General features: G+C 36.0%; 1 protein-coding gene across 1 annotated transcript in view; it reads right to left on the bottom strand.

Moving 5' to 3' along the window:
* The window catches only part of COPB1 (coat protein complex I subunit beta 1), a 32,664-nt gene extending 18,923 nt beyond the window's left edge, over window positions 1–13,741 (bottom strand). The window contains exons 1-8 of the mRNA XM_024757069.1: window positions 13,638–13,741; window positions 12,798–12,948; window positions 9,631–9,860; window positions 9,041–9,210; window positions 7,179–7,293; window positions 5,892–5,984; window positions 3,814–3,951; window positions 1,362–1,481 (exon numbers count right to left, since the gene is read on the bottom strand). Of these exons, the coding sequence (XP_024612837.1) occupies window positions 1,362–1,481; window positions 3,814–3,951; window positions 5,892–5,984; window positions 7,179–7,293; window positions 9,041–9,210; window positions 9,631–9,860; window positions 12,798–12,888 (957 nt within the window). The 5' untranslated portion in view covers window positions 12,889–12,948; window positions 13,638–13,741. The remainder of the gene's footprint in view (window positions 1–1,361; window positions 1,482–3,813; window positions 3,952–5,891; window positions 5,985–7,178; window positions 7,294–9,040; window positions 9,211–9,630; window positions 9,861–12,797; window positions 12,949–13,637) is intronic.
* Between the last annotated feature and the right edge of the window lie 918 nt (window positions 13,742–14,659).

Genomic DNA, 14,659 nt, shown 5'->3' with positions numbered 1-14,659 from the left:
CGGGCCTCTCACTGTTGTAGCCTCTCCCGTTGCGGAGCACAGGCTCCGGACGCGCAGGCTCAGCAGCCATGGCTCACGGGCCTAGCCGTTCCGCGGCATGTGGGATCTTCCCGGACCGGGGCACGAACCCACGTCCCCTGCATCGGCAGGTGGACTCTCAACCACTGCGCCACCAGGGAAGCCCTATCAAGCTTTAGCTCAAACTTACAGTTTATAGGAAATACAAAAGTCAAGAGGAACAAGCTAAATGACACAAAGAAAGTAACCAGACACATCCAGAAGGAGTCCAGACACTTGGTCTGGTCTCTTGAACAAGTCAGTGTCACGAAAAAACGATACTGCTCAAATTAAGAGACTTAAGGAACCATACATCACAACCACATACATCACAACCAGATGTGATGTTTGGTCATGAACTGGAAAAACAAAACTAAAGGGCGTTTTAGGGACATCTGGGAAAACTGGATAATATTAAGAAATTATTAACAATTTTGTTAAGTGTGATAATGTTATTTTGGCTCTGCAGGAAACTAATATTTTAAAGAAGCATACTTAAAAATCTATAGCAAGTAAGTATTTTTAAATATAGCAAAACAAAATATTTTACTTCTTTAAAACTTTCTATTTTTAAAAATTTCTCTGATAAAAATGTTCTATAAATTTTAAGAATGAATTAACTGTATAACCTTCACTTACATCTGCCAGTTGTTAATATCTTATTACATTTGCTTTGTCATACTCTCTCTACTCCTAAATGTTTTAGTGTATACTCAAGAAAAATTTCTTATATAACCACCGTAAAATTCTCAAATTCAGAGAACTTAACATTGATCACAATACTATTAAATAATAGAGTCTATATTCACATTTCTCCAACTGTCCCAATAATGTCCTTTATAGCAAATTTTTTGTTGTTATTCTGATCCAGGATCATCATTGAATTTAGCTCTATTTGTACCATGGGGCTTTATTTTTGTAACAACCATTCTCACAGATTAAATAGGTATGCTGATAATTTTCTAGAATCTAATCATCTTTATTCTCAGTTGGTATAATTATTTTCCAAGAAATGTAAATTATATTAAAATTAAAACAAATATATCTCTACTGCTAAGAACACCAAGTGCAGTACAAATAGAAAAGATAAAAGGTAACATATTAATTCATGTTAGAAATGTTTTTTTATAACAAAGACAATATCCCAAAAGGCTATGGTGCTTCAAGAGTTACACCTTAGTTGACCAAAATTTAAACTGCCCAGTCTCCAGGCATGTAAGCTAACCAAGACAGTAAGTCTTAGGAATTATCTCAATTTGAAAAAAGACTTTATTGAGGATTTCTCTCTTTTAGAAAACACCTACCTGTAGTACTCGTTCATGAGCAGGATGTTCTTTCAGTTCTATCAATCGATCCAGAACTATGAGCTTTACATTGTTGTCACTCTCCTTAATAATTAAATCAATGTAACACTGAGCAGCAGCCTATATGAAAAGAGAAATATATTTTAAGAACACATTCACCTACCTTAAACACAGAATCTGAAAATAAGAAACAAATAAAGCCTCCAAGAAACCAAAATACATTTACCATTACTGCACTAAAAGTTTATGCATTTTTCCCAGAGGAATGTGTCCCTCTATTTCCTAAGTTCTAACAAATTTCATTATTGTTTTCAAGGTTACAAAAAATCAGAAGCATCACAAATTAAAAGGATGAAAAGGGGCTGTTACAGGCAGAAACACTTGTTAACAGGCAAAAATTAAGGGCTGGGCTTCCCTGGTGGCGCAGTGGTTGGGAGTCCGCCTGCCGATGCAGGGGACATGGGTTCGTGCCCCGGTCTGAGAAGATCCCACATGCCGTGGAGTGGCTGGGCCCGTGAGCCATGGCCACTGAGCCTGCATGTCCAGAGCCTGTGCTCCGCAACGGGAGAGGCCACAGCAGTAAGAGGCCCCCCAAAAATTAAGGGCTGAACCAAAGGAACAAGGGAGAAAAAAGCTGACAGAGAATCCCAAATAGTTTAGCTATTGAGCATCTTTTAGTTTAGGTGCAAACTCTAACACACCTGCATTACGGTACAGAAAACTCAAGTATATAAAGATGGCCCTGAGTCATTAAAAGCAAAGGACAAGGGAGCAAACCTGAAAGAGCTCCCAATGACCAAAGCTAGAACAATTTGATCAACAAAATAAATAATAATATTGGATTATAATCCACAGAATAAAATATCCATATTGATATAAAGAAAGAAAGAAGGAAAGGAGAGAGGGAGGGAGGGAAGAAAGGATGAAGGAGAAGGGACAGCTCCTCCTTGCGGAAGAACTCCAAATAATACGTGTAGAATAAGGGTAACAGAAAATCACCATTAGAATATCATAGTAGTAACTGTTGTAGAAAAGATTCACTGATAGGTGCTAAAATTAGTCGGTGTAAGTCAGAGGAGAAATAGGATATTTGTACAGTTTCAAAGTATCTTCTCAAGATATTGATTGATTACAAAAGGAAAAATCATAACTCAACAGTGGAGAAATCTGGCAGACACCACCTTAACCAAACGATCAAGGTTAACATCACCAGTAAGACGATGTATCAGCATCATATACTCCTAGATATGATACACTGAGAATGGTGCATCACTTCTGTGGTATTTCCCCCTCCCCCAAATGCATAACCTTAATCTGATTAGGAAAAAACACCAGACAAACCAAAATTAAGGGATATTTTACAAACAAACTGACCCAGTACTCTTCAAAAGTGTCAATGTCATGAAAAACAGGGAAGGGCTGAGGAACTGTCACAGACTGGAGGACGCTAACACATGATAACTAGATGCTACATGGGATCCTAAACTGGATCCTGGGACAGAAAATGATCTTTAGTGGAGAAACTGGTGAAATCTGAATAAAGTCTATAGTTTAGCTAACAATGTTGTTCCAATGGTAATTTCTTAGTTTTGACAACTATACAATTGTTATGCAAGACATGAACATTATGGGAAGCTGGGTGAAGGGTAATGGGAACTTCGTCCTAGTTTTGCAACTTTTCTCTACGTCTAAAATTATTTCAAAATAAAAAGTGAAAAGAATTTTTTAAGTATTGGTGGCGAAAGCAGTAAATTCTCCTATTTATACAATCTGGCTTTCTAGAACAGTTCATTCTATGAATATAGTAGGGGTTCTTCACATAGTCTTGATAGAGTAAACTAAAAAAGAGAAATATTTCATTATTGAAAATATACACTGGAACTTTTTTAGGGTCCATCCTTTAGGATCCAGTATCCATTTTCCTAGATCCGTTTTTTTTTTTTAGCGGGTATGCAGGCCTCTCACCGTTGTGGCCTCTCCTGTTGCGGAGCACAGGCTCTGGACGCGCAGGCTCAGCGGCCATGACTCACGGGCCCAGCCACTCCATGGCATGTGGTATCTTCCCGGACTGGGGCACGAACCCATGTCCCCTGCATCGGCAGGCGGACTCTCAAACACTGCGCCACCAGGGAAGCCCTAGATCTAGTTTTTAATGTAACTAAAGTATGGGTGGAGATCTTAAAATACGAGTGTCATTCTCCAGAAACCAGAAATACTGTTATTCTCTCTCTGTCTCTCTTGCTCTCTCCCTATATACATATGAAAGCAGAAAGAAAGAAAAGAAGCAAAGTCAGACTACGTAAGGAATCAAATAATTTTCTAATATTTGTAGTTATTTCTATGCCATGTAATGCTGTGTAACCACACAGTAAACTGCAATGTCACTAAATCATAAGTGATAAGATAGCATATCTATCATCTAATTGGCACCCCCCCCCAAAAAAAGGAGTACCTTGATTGCAGTAGGTGCACTAGAGAGTGTCACTAATGTTCCAGCGGCTTCATATTTTACAGCAGGGCTAGATGACTGTAGTAAGTTATAGATGCAGCGAATGAAACGAGCCCTTTCTGATGGATTAGCATGACAGACCTGGAGAAGAAAACACTTAGGTTTCAGTTGACTGCAGGAACACTTGCTTTCAAACAGATTTTTTAAATAGATATCAGCTTACGGGATGCTAGTTTTCTTAATCTGAAAGCTAAGAATAGTCTTATAAGGACACCTGAAGATGTCGGCCAATGTCAGATGAGACGCTGTGACACAACACTAGTAATTTCAGAAAGTAATAGGTTTTACTTCAAATAGTTGTTACAGCTATTCAATCCATTTATTCATTCAATAATACTTTATATTTCCACTCTTTCTATAAAGATTTTTAGATGGCTCATAATTAAAGATATGCGTACTATACACAAGTGAAATAGAAAGAGAAAATGTAAAGTAACAAAGAAAGGACAACACATTAACTAAGTACATTAATATGGGTACTGTAATAGGTATTAAATTTGGGCCTACATTTTTATTCTGGATGTCACGTCAAAAAGGGAAACATGATGGATTATATAAATCTCAACAGCTGATAAAAGAAAAATACCAATTCTTAAATAAAGCAAGAAAGATAACCTCTTTTTCAAGTACTGCTACTTATTATTTGGGGCCATATTCAATGTTGGGAAGACAACTATAATTTTCTATCCCGTTCTAAATGCATCTCAATACCTTTACCTGTGAAGCAAATATTCCTTACTTTTTCTCTTTTGAAGTCAGTATGTTATATTTTCCTAAAATATATAGTCAAATCTCCATTACTCCAACATGACTCAAAACTTCTTCCCTCTTATTATAACCTGGATCCTACCAGACAAAGAAGTCACTGGATAGCAGAGAATCCCTATTTTTGAGACTCTCAGTGGTATCCCTAAACCATACACATGAATTATATTTATATATATTACACATATTATATTTATATATTTATAGTTCTGGTTTCATCTTAAATGCCAGTTCCAAATGACTGGGTACCCTGTGTTGAAAGGGGCCTCTTTCCTGCAGAAGCAAAGAGGTTGTAATGAGTGAGAGTGTCTGCTAGGGGTATTCTGTCCATGCCACCCTATTCAATAAAAGTCATTCCTAACAAATATTTTTGTTGGCCTCCAATGGTATCAATAGTAAAACTGGATGTTATTGCATCTTTTATTTTCTCAGATCGTTTAAGATGAAATCAATTCTTTCGAAGGATATATCAAATTAAAATGTTGCCAATAGAGTACTTCATTTTAAAATCCAAATCTCTAATCTAGTTTTAAACTTTCTGTGAGTCAATGGCTTACAATGTCATATTAACATATTTAAAGTCTTTCTATTCTCTTTTACAAACAGGAACAAACAAATACTTAAGACTTTTTTTTGGTTTGTTTTTAGATTTCCAAAGTAGTCTTGTGTGGGGACTGCCCTGGTGGTCCAGTGGGTAAGACTCCGCGTTCTCAATTCAGGGGGCCAGGGTTCGATCCCTGGTCGGGGAACTAGATTCCACATGCATGCCGCAACTAAGAGTTCACATGCCGCAACTAAGAGTCTGCATGCAGCAACTAAGAAGTCCCCATGCCACAGCTAAGAGTCCACATGCCACAACTAAGAGAGTCCACATGCTGCAACTAAGAAGTCCATGTGCCGCAACTAAGAAGTCCGTGTGCCGCAACTAAAGATCCCACATGCTGCAACTAAGACCTGGTGCAGCCAAAAAAAAAAAATAGTCTGGTGTGTATTCAAGAAAAGATCTTGACTTTTATTTCAAAGCCTAATTCATAATCTATTCAGTGACTATTCATAGAATTCTTTATGGAGGTTTAGAAAGAATGGAAATATTTGGAAAATATGATAAAACAAAGGGGGTGGGGAAGACTTTAATAGGCCATGATATGAAATATTTCTACTGTTAAAACATGTTATCCTAGCAATTAAGCAGCATCCCAGAGACTACTTAACCTTATCTCAAACTCTTAATTTTGCCCATTATAGATTAGTCTTACCTTATAAATTAGTTCAACAATAACCAACTGAAGAATGTCTCCAAATGTCTGAACTTGATCAATACAAGTACTTAGGTAATCCAAAGCTCGATCCTTAAAAAATAACAATATATTTATCCAACTCAACCTCATTCAATAAAAGGACTTAATGAACTTTAAAAAATATATACAAATAAATCTAAAACAAATGAGGAAATGAGGGCAAAGGAAAATTAATTGAAGAAAAAAAATGAAGGTTAACACATAATGTAAAAGTCAAATATATTTTCTAGAAATGGGCCACAAATCTAGGGTCTGAATTTTCTAGCAGCTAAACCAAGTAGAAAGACATTATGTACTACATGATTCTGGGTATCCACACAATCAAAACAAACCAACTGCTTATGAGCAGTTACTCCTATTTCTGAGACCCAAAAGAAAAATCTCATTGATTCTCACACACTGAACACTGTGATAGAGAGAACTATGGCCTCAACAACAGCTCTACAGTAAAAGTATCGACAAATTTTATTGAACTATTTCTGATTATGTCCCTTCATGCAGGTAAACAGCAATAACATAGGTCAATAAAACCAACTCTAGAGAACGACAAACACTGTGGCCCAAATAAGCAGCTTTCTTATAATCTTGTTTACAAAGATAAAATGATAGCATCTAGATTTCAGAGGAATGGATAGATTCCATGCTTTCCAGTCTTCATGCATATTTTAATAATAAATATTGGATGGTAAAAATTCCGAGATTAGATCCCACCAAGGTATGCAGAGTCACTGCTAACCAGCAGAAGAATAAACTTTAATCATCAGTGGAGCTGCATGTACAGTTGACATTTACTTATGAAGTTTGAAAAGCCTAATAAAGACATATCTACATTGAAGTCCACCCTCTTTTGAAGCTATGGCTCAGGATAGACCCCATACTATTTTTCTCTGTTAAACAATTTTAGATCTATACTGAAAGAAGGAAAAATAAAGCCCCAAAGTAGAGTGCCACAGCACATGGCCATAATAATTTCAGTCTGGAAGAACTGTAAAGTGGCTGCTATTAAATGCTTCTCTGATGTTTACTTTAAAAAAAAGAGTATATACTTAAGCAATATTCCACAGAAGGAATTTTTTTAAATTCTATTTTTATATAAATTAAGTTAAAAAATCTAAAAAAGTCAAAATATACAAATCACATGTACTATAAACAAAATTATTGACAAAAAACTTGATTAGGCCTCTGAAATATCTTTAATTCTCATTTAAATACAGTGATAAAAGTAGTTTTTAAAAAGTACTTCACCTGATCGGCATGAATAAGCATCATAAATGCATTTCTTTTGCAACTTGCATCCTTCTCATTCACCAGAAAATCATGTATCAGTTCAGGAGCATCAGGTATAAGATGTTCAAAATTTCTTGAAATAAAACAGGTAATATCCATATTTAATAAAAGCTACTTTGTTATTTTAGTAACTCTCTGGATACTACCAAAATTAACCTTTATCAAACCTTATAACACTATCCATTTTTTTGCTTTTCAAAACTTTAAATCAATTAGACAATTTTGGGTATGAGTCAGAAGCTTACATCTTCATCTATTAAGTTATCAAATTATATGTTTTCTAAGTTAATACAGAAAAAGCTGATTTATCCAACATTCTACCTATCAAATGAATAGCTCTAACAATTCTCTTTCATATACTTTAGGGATATAATGCTGATGCTCATAAAGACAATCTCAAGGTACTGAAAGATCCTTCATTAAAGAATTATTAGAGAAAAAAGTCCCTTGAATTTTATTAATTATGCACTGTATTTATTTACTTACTCCCTATTTTGAAAATTTAAACTGTTTGCAGTATATAAAACAATGAACACCAGCTTAATAAAAACGGTAACCTAGCTTTAACAATGATTAATTCATAGTCATTTTTTTTTTTTTTTTTTGCGGTACGCAGGCCTCCCACCGCTGTGACCTCCCCCGCCGCGGAGCAGAGGTGCAGGCCCAGTGGCCATGGCCCACGGGCTCAGCCACTCTGCGGCGCGTGGGATCCCCCCGGACCGGGGCACGAATCCGCGCCCCCTGCATCGGCAGGCGGACTCTCAACCACTGCGCCACCAGGGAAGCCCCATAGTCATTTTTGTTTCACCTACATCTCTACTTACTTCCTCTCCTCCCATATTATTCTTAAGCAAATCCCACACCTTGTTAACACTTCTTCTGTAAATATATCAGTATGCTTCTCTAAAATTAAGGACTCTTTCTTTTTTAAACTAATATTAATATCATTATCATATCTTAAAAACTGTAACAATTCCTTACTATCATCATATAGGAAGTGTTCAAATTTCTAACTGTCTTATGTCATAATTTTTGTGTGTATACTATAGCTTAAATTCTGAAATTTGTGTAGTCTGTATGGTAACTTTCAAAGAACTCTACGTTATTAACCAGAATACCACTTTTCCTAACAGACAACAAAATCTAATGTAACAGTAAAAGAACTGTGAAATTACTTAACAATCAACTATTAAAGCACAAAGATATTTATATAAATTACATTCTAATTCTAAATAAATTGACACCAGTGACTGTAAAAACCAAGCATTCCAGCCTCATCTAACTCATTCTTTTAAAGTCCAATCTTTAAAACTGCCTTTTTAGAATGGCTTTTAAAGTCCAAATCTTCAGCTTTCTAAGGACAGGAATCAGCTGAGAATTGCAACCCTTCCTATTAAAAAAAGTTCCTTCCTTAAGGCTTCTAAGTGTAAAAAGACCCACATTCCACAAAAAGAGAATTCTAAAATAAGGTCAAAATCTCAAAGCTATGGGCTAAGCAAGTTAATAAATTAATTAATTGGGCTGGAGTACTAAAATTGAGAATGACAGGTAGTGCCATAAACTGGAAAGTGTACAACCTGTTTAAAGGGGGCCGTATTCACTTCCAGCAGATTGTCATTATGCAGAAACCAGGATCCAGTGTTGCCAGATCTTTCAACTTTTCAACGTTAACAATTTAATGATAATAAAGAAAAAATGTTCAGGCTAATCAAAACATATTTGCAAGCTACATACAATCTGCAAGGAACCACTTTGGAACTTCCAGTCTGAAAGACTGAACAGTCCTCACATAACTAAGCCAAAGGAAGACCTTTATTTACCTATAGATAGTATAGATGGCCAAAACAGCATTTCTTCTAACATAGCTGTGTCGATGCTCCAAACAAGCACGGATAGCTGGCATTAAAGGTTCCAGCAATTCTGCCTCTTTCAATTTGCAAAGAAAACGAAGAGTAGATCCTCGAATAAATTCATTAGGATGTTGAAGGTCCTGATATAAAATTTTAAATATGAAATGTTGAGTCCCAACATTGTACAAAAAACCCACAATTTTTAAATACAAAATTTTCCAATAAAAAAGTCAGAAAGTAGGTTTGAGGAAAAAGACCTAGATTATTACACAATTTCCATCACATTCCTGTTGATTAAAGCAAGTTTTACTTATCACATCAATGTTTTATATTCTATGTGTCATTGTTTTTTATTAATAACATAAAATGCATGGAAAGTGTCTGAAAAAAGTAACAATAAAACTTTTCACAATAACTTTTTACAACTTCAGTTCCAAATATCTACAAACTACATCTTACCCAAGATTTAATTTTAAAAATTAAAACAAAGCCCATTCCACCAATTTTATAATTATTTAAAAATCAAAGCAGTATTTGGAAATAATCATGGTTTGGTTTACCTTTCTATATGCATCACATACAAGGATCATTTCGTGTAAAAGTCTCCCATCTGGAGTTGTTTTAGGAACAATTTCCCAAAATACCAGAAGTAATTTTTTGATGGTGTGATCCTGAAGAGGCAGCACAAAGCGAATGATAGTCATCAGAAGTCCAGGAAGCTTTTCACCATTTAGAATCATAATGATTACTTTCTTCAAAGCTTCAGTCTTTGACTTCACATCTCCTTTTTCTGATTCAAAAATTCCAAAAATAAAAGCACAATTATTTCAAAAGAAAATTTCTCAGATAATTTTAAAAGCAATTACAAAATAGAACATTTTCTCACATTATCAGTGGCAATGGTTAACAAAGGTACTAATCCAAGAGACAAGGGTTTTCCACCTGGCTTTGACAAAAACAAGCTGTACCACTTTATACAAGTCATTCATCTCTGAACCTCATGATTCTTTACACATAATATAAAGGCACTGGATTAGATCTTTGGTCCCAAACCAATGGAGTTAATGCAGAAGCCGTGAATCTACAGGTGCACCAAATAATGTACTGGATTAGTAACCATTATTTACAATAAAGGATGATGCATTTAAGATAAAATGCTAGTTTACTGTTACTTAACCTAAAAATATTTGCTATATGTTATGCAAAACAATCTATAATTTCACATCGTTATTACTGCATACTGAAGAATTTATGGTAAAAATCTTTTGGATCCAAAATTTGAAGACAGAAATATGAGACAAGCACACTCTACTACAATTATTTAGATCATAAAAATAAAATCTGGGAGAGGGAAGGATGAAGAGGGGTGATAAAAGTCTTTAATAATCAAGAGGAAAAGAAGAGAACTAGAAGTAAATTTTCAACAGTTAGAACATATGTGGCTATTAGAATAGTTCCTGTTGTCGCCAAAGAGACAAGAGACTGTGAATGACTAACTGGTAGAGTTATAGGAAGGATTTAAGGCTCAGAAGAATCGTACTAGGTAAATCAAAAGCTCTTTTCTAGCCCCCAAAAGCTATATATCTATTACCAACTTGGTATGATATCTTAACATGTTGAATAGAGAATATCCTCAGGTATTTGGACTGAGAACACGGTGAGGGTTACTGCCAAATTTATCCCGTAAGGGTCAGTATTTTTGTTTAAAACAGACTAACTTCTCATGCATCTTTCCATGCTTCAGAGTATTACATCTCCTGCCACACATGAAAAAATTGTGTGCCATATCAAATCAAGAAATGAACTAATGTAAAAGGATGAATAAGTACCAATCTGGGCAAACCTTCAGTTTTTAAGTCATGAGGATGACAAAAACAAAGCATCAGGAGAGAGGACAGTACTACAAAACTACAAAATAAGACAGATTAGGCAAAGTTCTAAGTGGCTAAAGTTGTATTCACTGAGTCTAAACAGGTTTTCCTCTCTTTGTCCCAAAGCTTCCTTTGTGAATATAAAAAAAAATTTTTTTTTTACCTAATCTGTTTGATCGTGTAAAGGACACAAAGTCCACAAGACAATACCCTATCACTATAATGCTGATGGCTTCTTTTGTTCCAGTTTTGGGCTACTTTTCATGAATTAGCAAATCTAAAAAGTTTAGCAGGATAAAAATCCACTTGTAACTAAAGGTTAAAAAGTTTATTAAGCAAACTTGTAAAAAAATCAACACCATTTATTTCAAGTTCCCCTAACCCCAATTTCCATTTATTCTAACAATTCAAACTGAGGTGAAGAATGCTTCTTTCCACGTACTCAAAATTTTCAGAACTTCTTTTCCTGTGTGAACACTCAAAAACATAGAAATTTTCAAATATCAATTCAATTCACCAAAATATACTCCAAGGAATGTATAGTCATCAGGGCTCACATCCAGTGATTAAAGGTAAAGGGGAGTTAAAGCAACTCACTATTTCACCAAACAAAAGTATTTGTTACTCAAATTGGAAACTACTCCTAAACTTTTTCTCAACTCTTTTGCGATAAAGTAAAAAATATACAAAAAATTCAAGACTACTTATTTATTTATTTGGTAGGTGGCAGGTAGTTAAGAGTATTTTTACAGTTAAGGACAAGTTTTGTTCCAGCAATAAACAGCAATAAAGTTTATTGTACCAGCAGTAAACTTAAGTATTCTGGGGGTTTAAAAATTAAAACTTTTAAATTATGAGAAAAAAATAGTACTGAAAGTTTATTCGTTAATTTGCATTCCATTCTACTATCTAACATGAACATGAAAAAAAAGGAAATATAGTACAGGTGGCTTTTGTAAACTAAGGATATCAGTTTAAATGCCATAAAAAAACATTTCTTTTTCCTTCTCTAAAAACAGACCTCAATAGAAACATAGTACTGAGTAACCTAAATCAGGAGGTATTCCATTACTGCTGATTAAGAGGTGGGAATATGCAAGTAAAACATCATCTCCTTTCAAACTGCAAACTATCTTTTAAAAGATACTCTCAAGGTTTGAAGCATTATTTTCCCTCTAATCTGTTTTAAACAGTAGTTATCAGTTTAAGTTAAACTTATTTTTAGTAGTTCAGTCAAACAAGAATCATTATCTTGGAATATGCATTACCTAAAAAAAATTTTTGACAGAATCACTCACAAAAAGGAGATACAGTATACACTTCTAAATTCAGAAATATAGTTTTTGTTTTCTTCTTTGTATAAATGCTTTAAAAATGAAAAGCTTAAATCTTTCTGAAAAATATACATATATCTCAGTGTTGACTTACTTGTTCAACAGGTAGTGAACCCAAAGAACAAAGTTCTTTTGGTTTTACAAGCTAAGTAATATGAAGTTAAGTGCACAAAGGAATTAAAACATTCAAATACACATTCTCAACCTGTTATCTACAGAGAACTGTCAGCTACATTTAAACAAGACATTACATTATTTTGAAGAATAGTTAAAAACTAAACCATTACATTTCTTTAGCCCCACCCCACCATGTTATAAGCTAAACTGAGATGTTTTATTTGTAAAAACCAATATTGCAGGACTAAAGGTAACACATTTTCATTTTTAATAAGACAAAGTTCTATTGAAGAGATCCTAAGAAAAAATTAAGACAAAAATTAAGCATTTCTAATTATAAAGGAACTTGAAAAGCAAATGAGCTTTTTATTTTCATTTCATTTTCAAAGTATTATCAAAGTTTACCTAGATCATTTTTTAAGCTAATTTCAGAAGGTGGTTCTGAATCCATCGGCACGTTAATTAACGTATAGCATACGTTCTCAGCAGCCGTCATGGTTTCCGGTTATAGCCTACTCTCGATACAAGATTTAAAGATAACGGATGCCAAAAAAAACCTAGAAAGATAAATACAAGGATATCATCACAAGCGAAAAGACAAAACAAAAACAAAAAAAGAACCAGTAACTATCGTGATCTTTCTTGTCTTTAGTTCAGTTTGGCTTATGAATTTTAAAGTATTAGAAGAGGAGGATCAATCTACGTTATGTTGCATAAATATAAATCTTGATATATTAAAAAACACACACTTGTCAGCCTTGGCCTAAGGCATATTATCTCCCACCGCACGATCCCGCCCGGGGTTCAGAATACTGTACTGCAGAACTAAAGCCCACAATACAGTGACAGTCCCCCAGCCCATCGCGATATAAAAGTGATTTTTAAACATAATACACAATCTGAAATTCTGAAGTTAAAAGAGCCCGTGCACGAATACTCTGCTGAAACCTTAAAGAGCTTTAATGCGTTCATCCGTGGGACACTTCCCCGTCCCTTCCCTCCTGCAAAGCAAGCCCCGGCCCGAAATGGCGAGCCCCGGGGCCCTGGGTCGGAGAAGACCCCCGGCCAGTACGCAGGCCGAGATGAGGCGTCCCGCCCAGAGCCTTCCAGTCCCGCGTTCCACTTCGCCAGGCCCGGACGCTAGCGGCCTAGTCGCTCCCCTTCCGAAGCTTCCCGCTAGAGCGCGTTCCTCCGCCTCTGTCCAGCCCAGGACGACTCTCCGAGATTAGGGGCTTGCGGCCCGCTACCTGACTCCAAGGCGCAGCGGCTGGGGAAACCGCGGGACCGTGTCCTCCGGCTCCAACCCGAAGCAGCGGCGGCTGACCAGCAAAGTCCAAGGCTGACGTGGAAGGGGGTGGGAAACCGACCTAAGCCGCAGCCACCTTAGCCCCTACGGCAACTCAGAGAGGACACGCATCTCTGCTCTGCGTCTGCGCGCTGCGAGTACGTCGTAAGCTTTTCTAATTCTAAAAGAACTTCAAGTCTCTTCCACTTCTCAAGCCCTCGGCCGCTTTAGGCCAAAGAGGGAACTGGGAAACACATACTTAAGTTTTCCCCTGCAAGCTTGGGTTAAGAGTTGAGGTTATTTAAACGCTACTTAGAAATTGTATTTTCTTCCAGAAACGGAAACAACCAAGGAGAAGTGTTTGGACAGAAAGTAAAAACATTTTACAGGGCTCTGTGGCCCACTGGCAAAGAACGCTAGACTGGGAGCTGGAATCCCTTTTCTAGCATACCCAATAATAAACTGGGAAAGTAGCTAAATACAATTTGAGAAAGTAATTTCAGTTCTTCTAATAAGAGACACTGGATTATATGAAGATCCATTTCAGTTCTTAACTCTGTAGTCTGAATCTCAGCCTCTGCAGTTAGGCTGGAGTTGCTTGAACATCACAGTCGCACTGGTATGATTTCTGGTCCTTATTTAGTATCGGTCCCTTTCAGGATCCTTTACAAGCACCTAGATTAAATTTTTTTAATCCTTAAAGGGAGACTAACAGTCACTGTTTTAAAAGGATTTCACCTGTCTCCAAAGACCTAACTGTTACAGCTACAATCAGTCATAGTACCTGCGGTTTTGTCCATTAATGGTTCCACGTACCCCCTCCCCCAAAGAGGGTTTTCTGGCCAATTAGTAATAAAGTTTTTTTAGAAACCTTAAGCAAAATACTGTGAATACAAAGAGCTCTGACAGAACCCGACCTTATTAACAGGCTCATCTCAATTAGGGAGATAGAACACAAATAGTGCTTCATCTATCTAGAATC

This window comes from Neophocaena asiaeorientalis, unplaced genomic scaffold (genome assembly GCF_003031525.2).
Source record: "Neophocaena asiaeorientalis asiaeorientalis breed wild unplaced genomic scaffold, Neophocaena_asiaeorientalis_V1.1 scaffold504, whole genome shotgun sequence".
Classification (NCBI taxonomy): Eukaryota; Metazoa; Chordata; class Mammalia; order Artiodactyla; family Phocoenidae; genus Neophocaena; species Neophocaena asiaeorientalis.
Note: the sequence above shows the minus strand (reverse complement) of the source record. Positions and strands in the feature narration are given on the sequence as shown.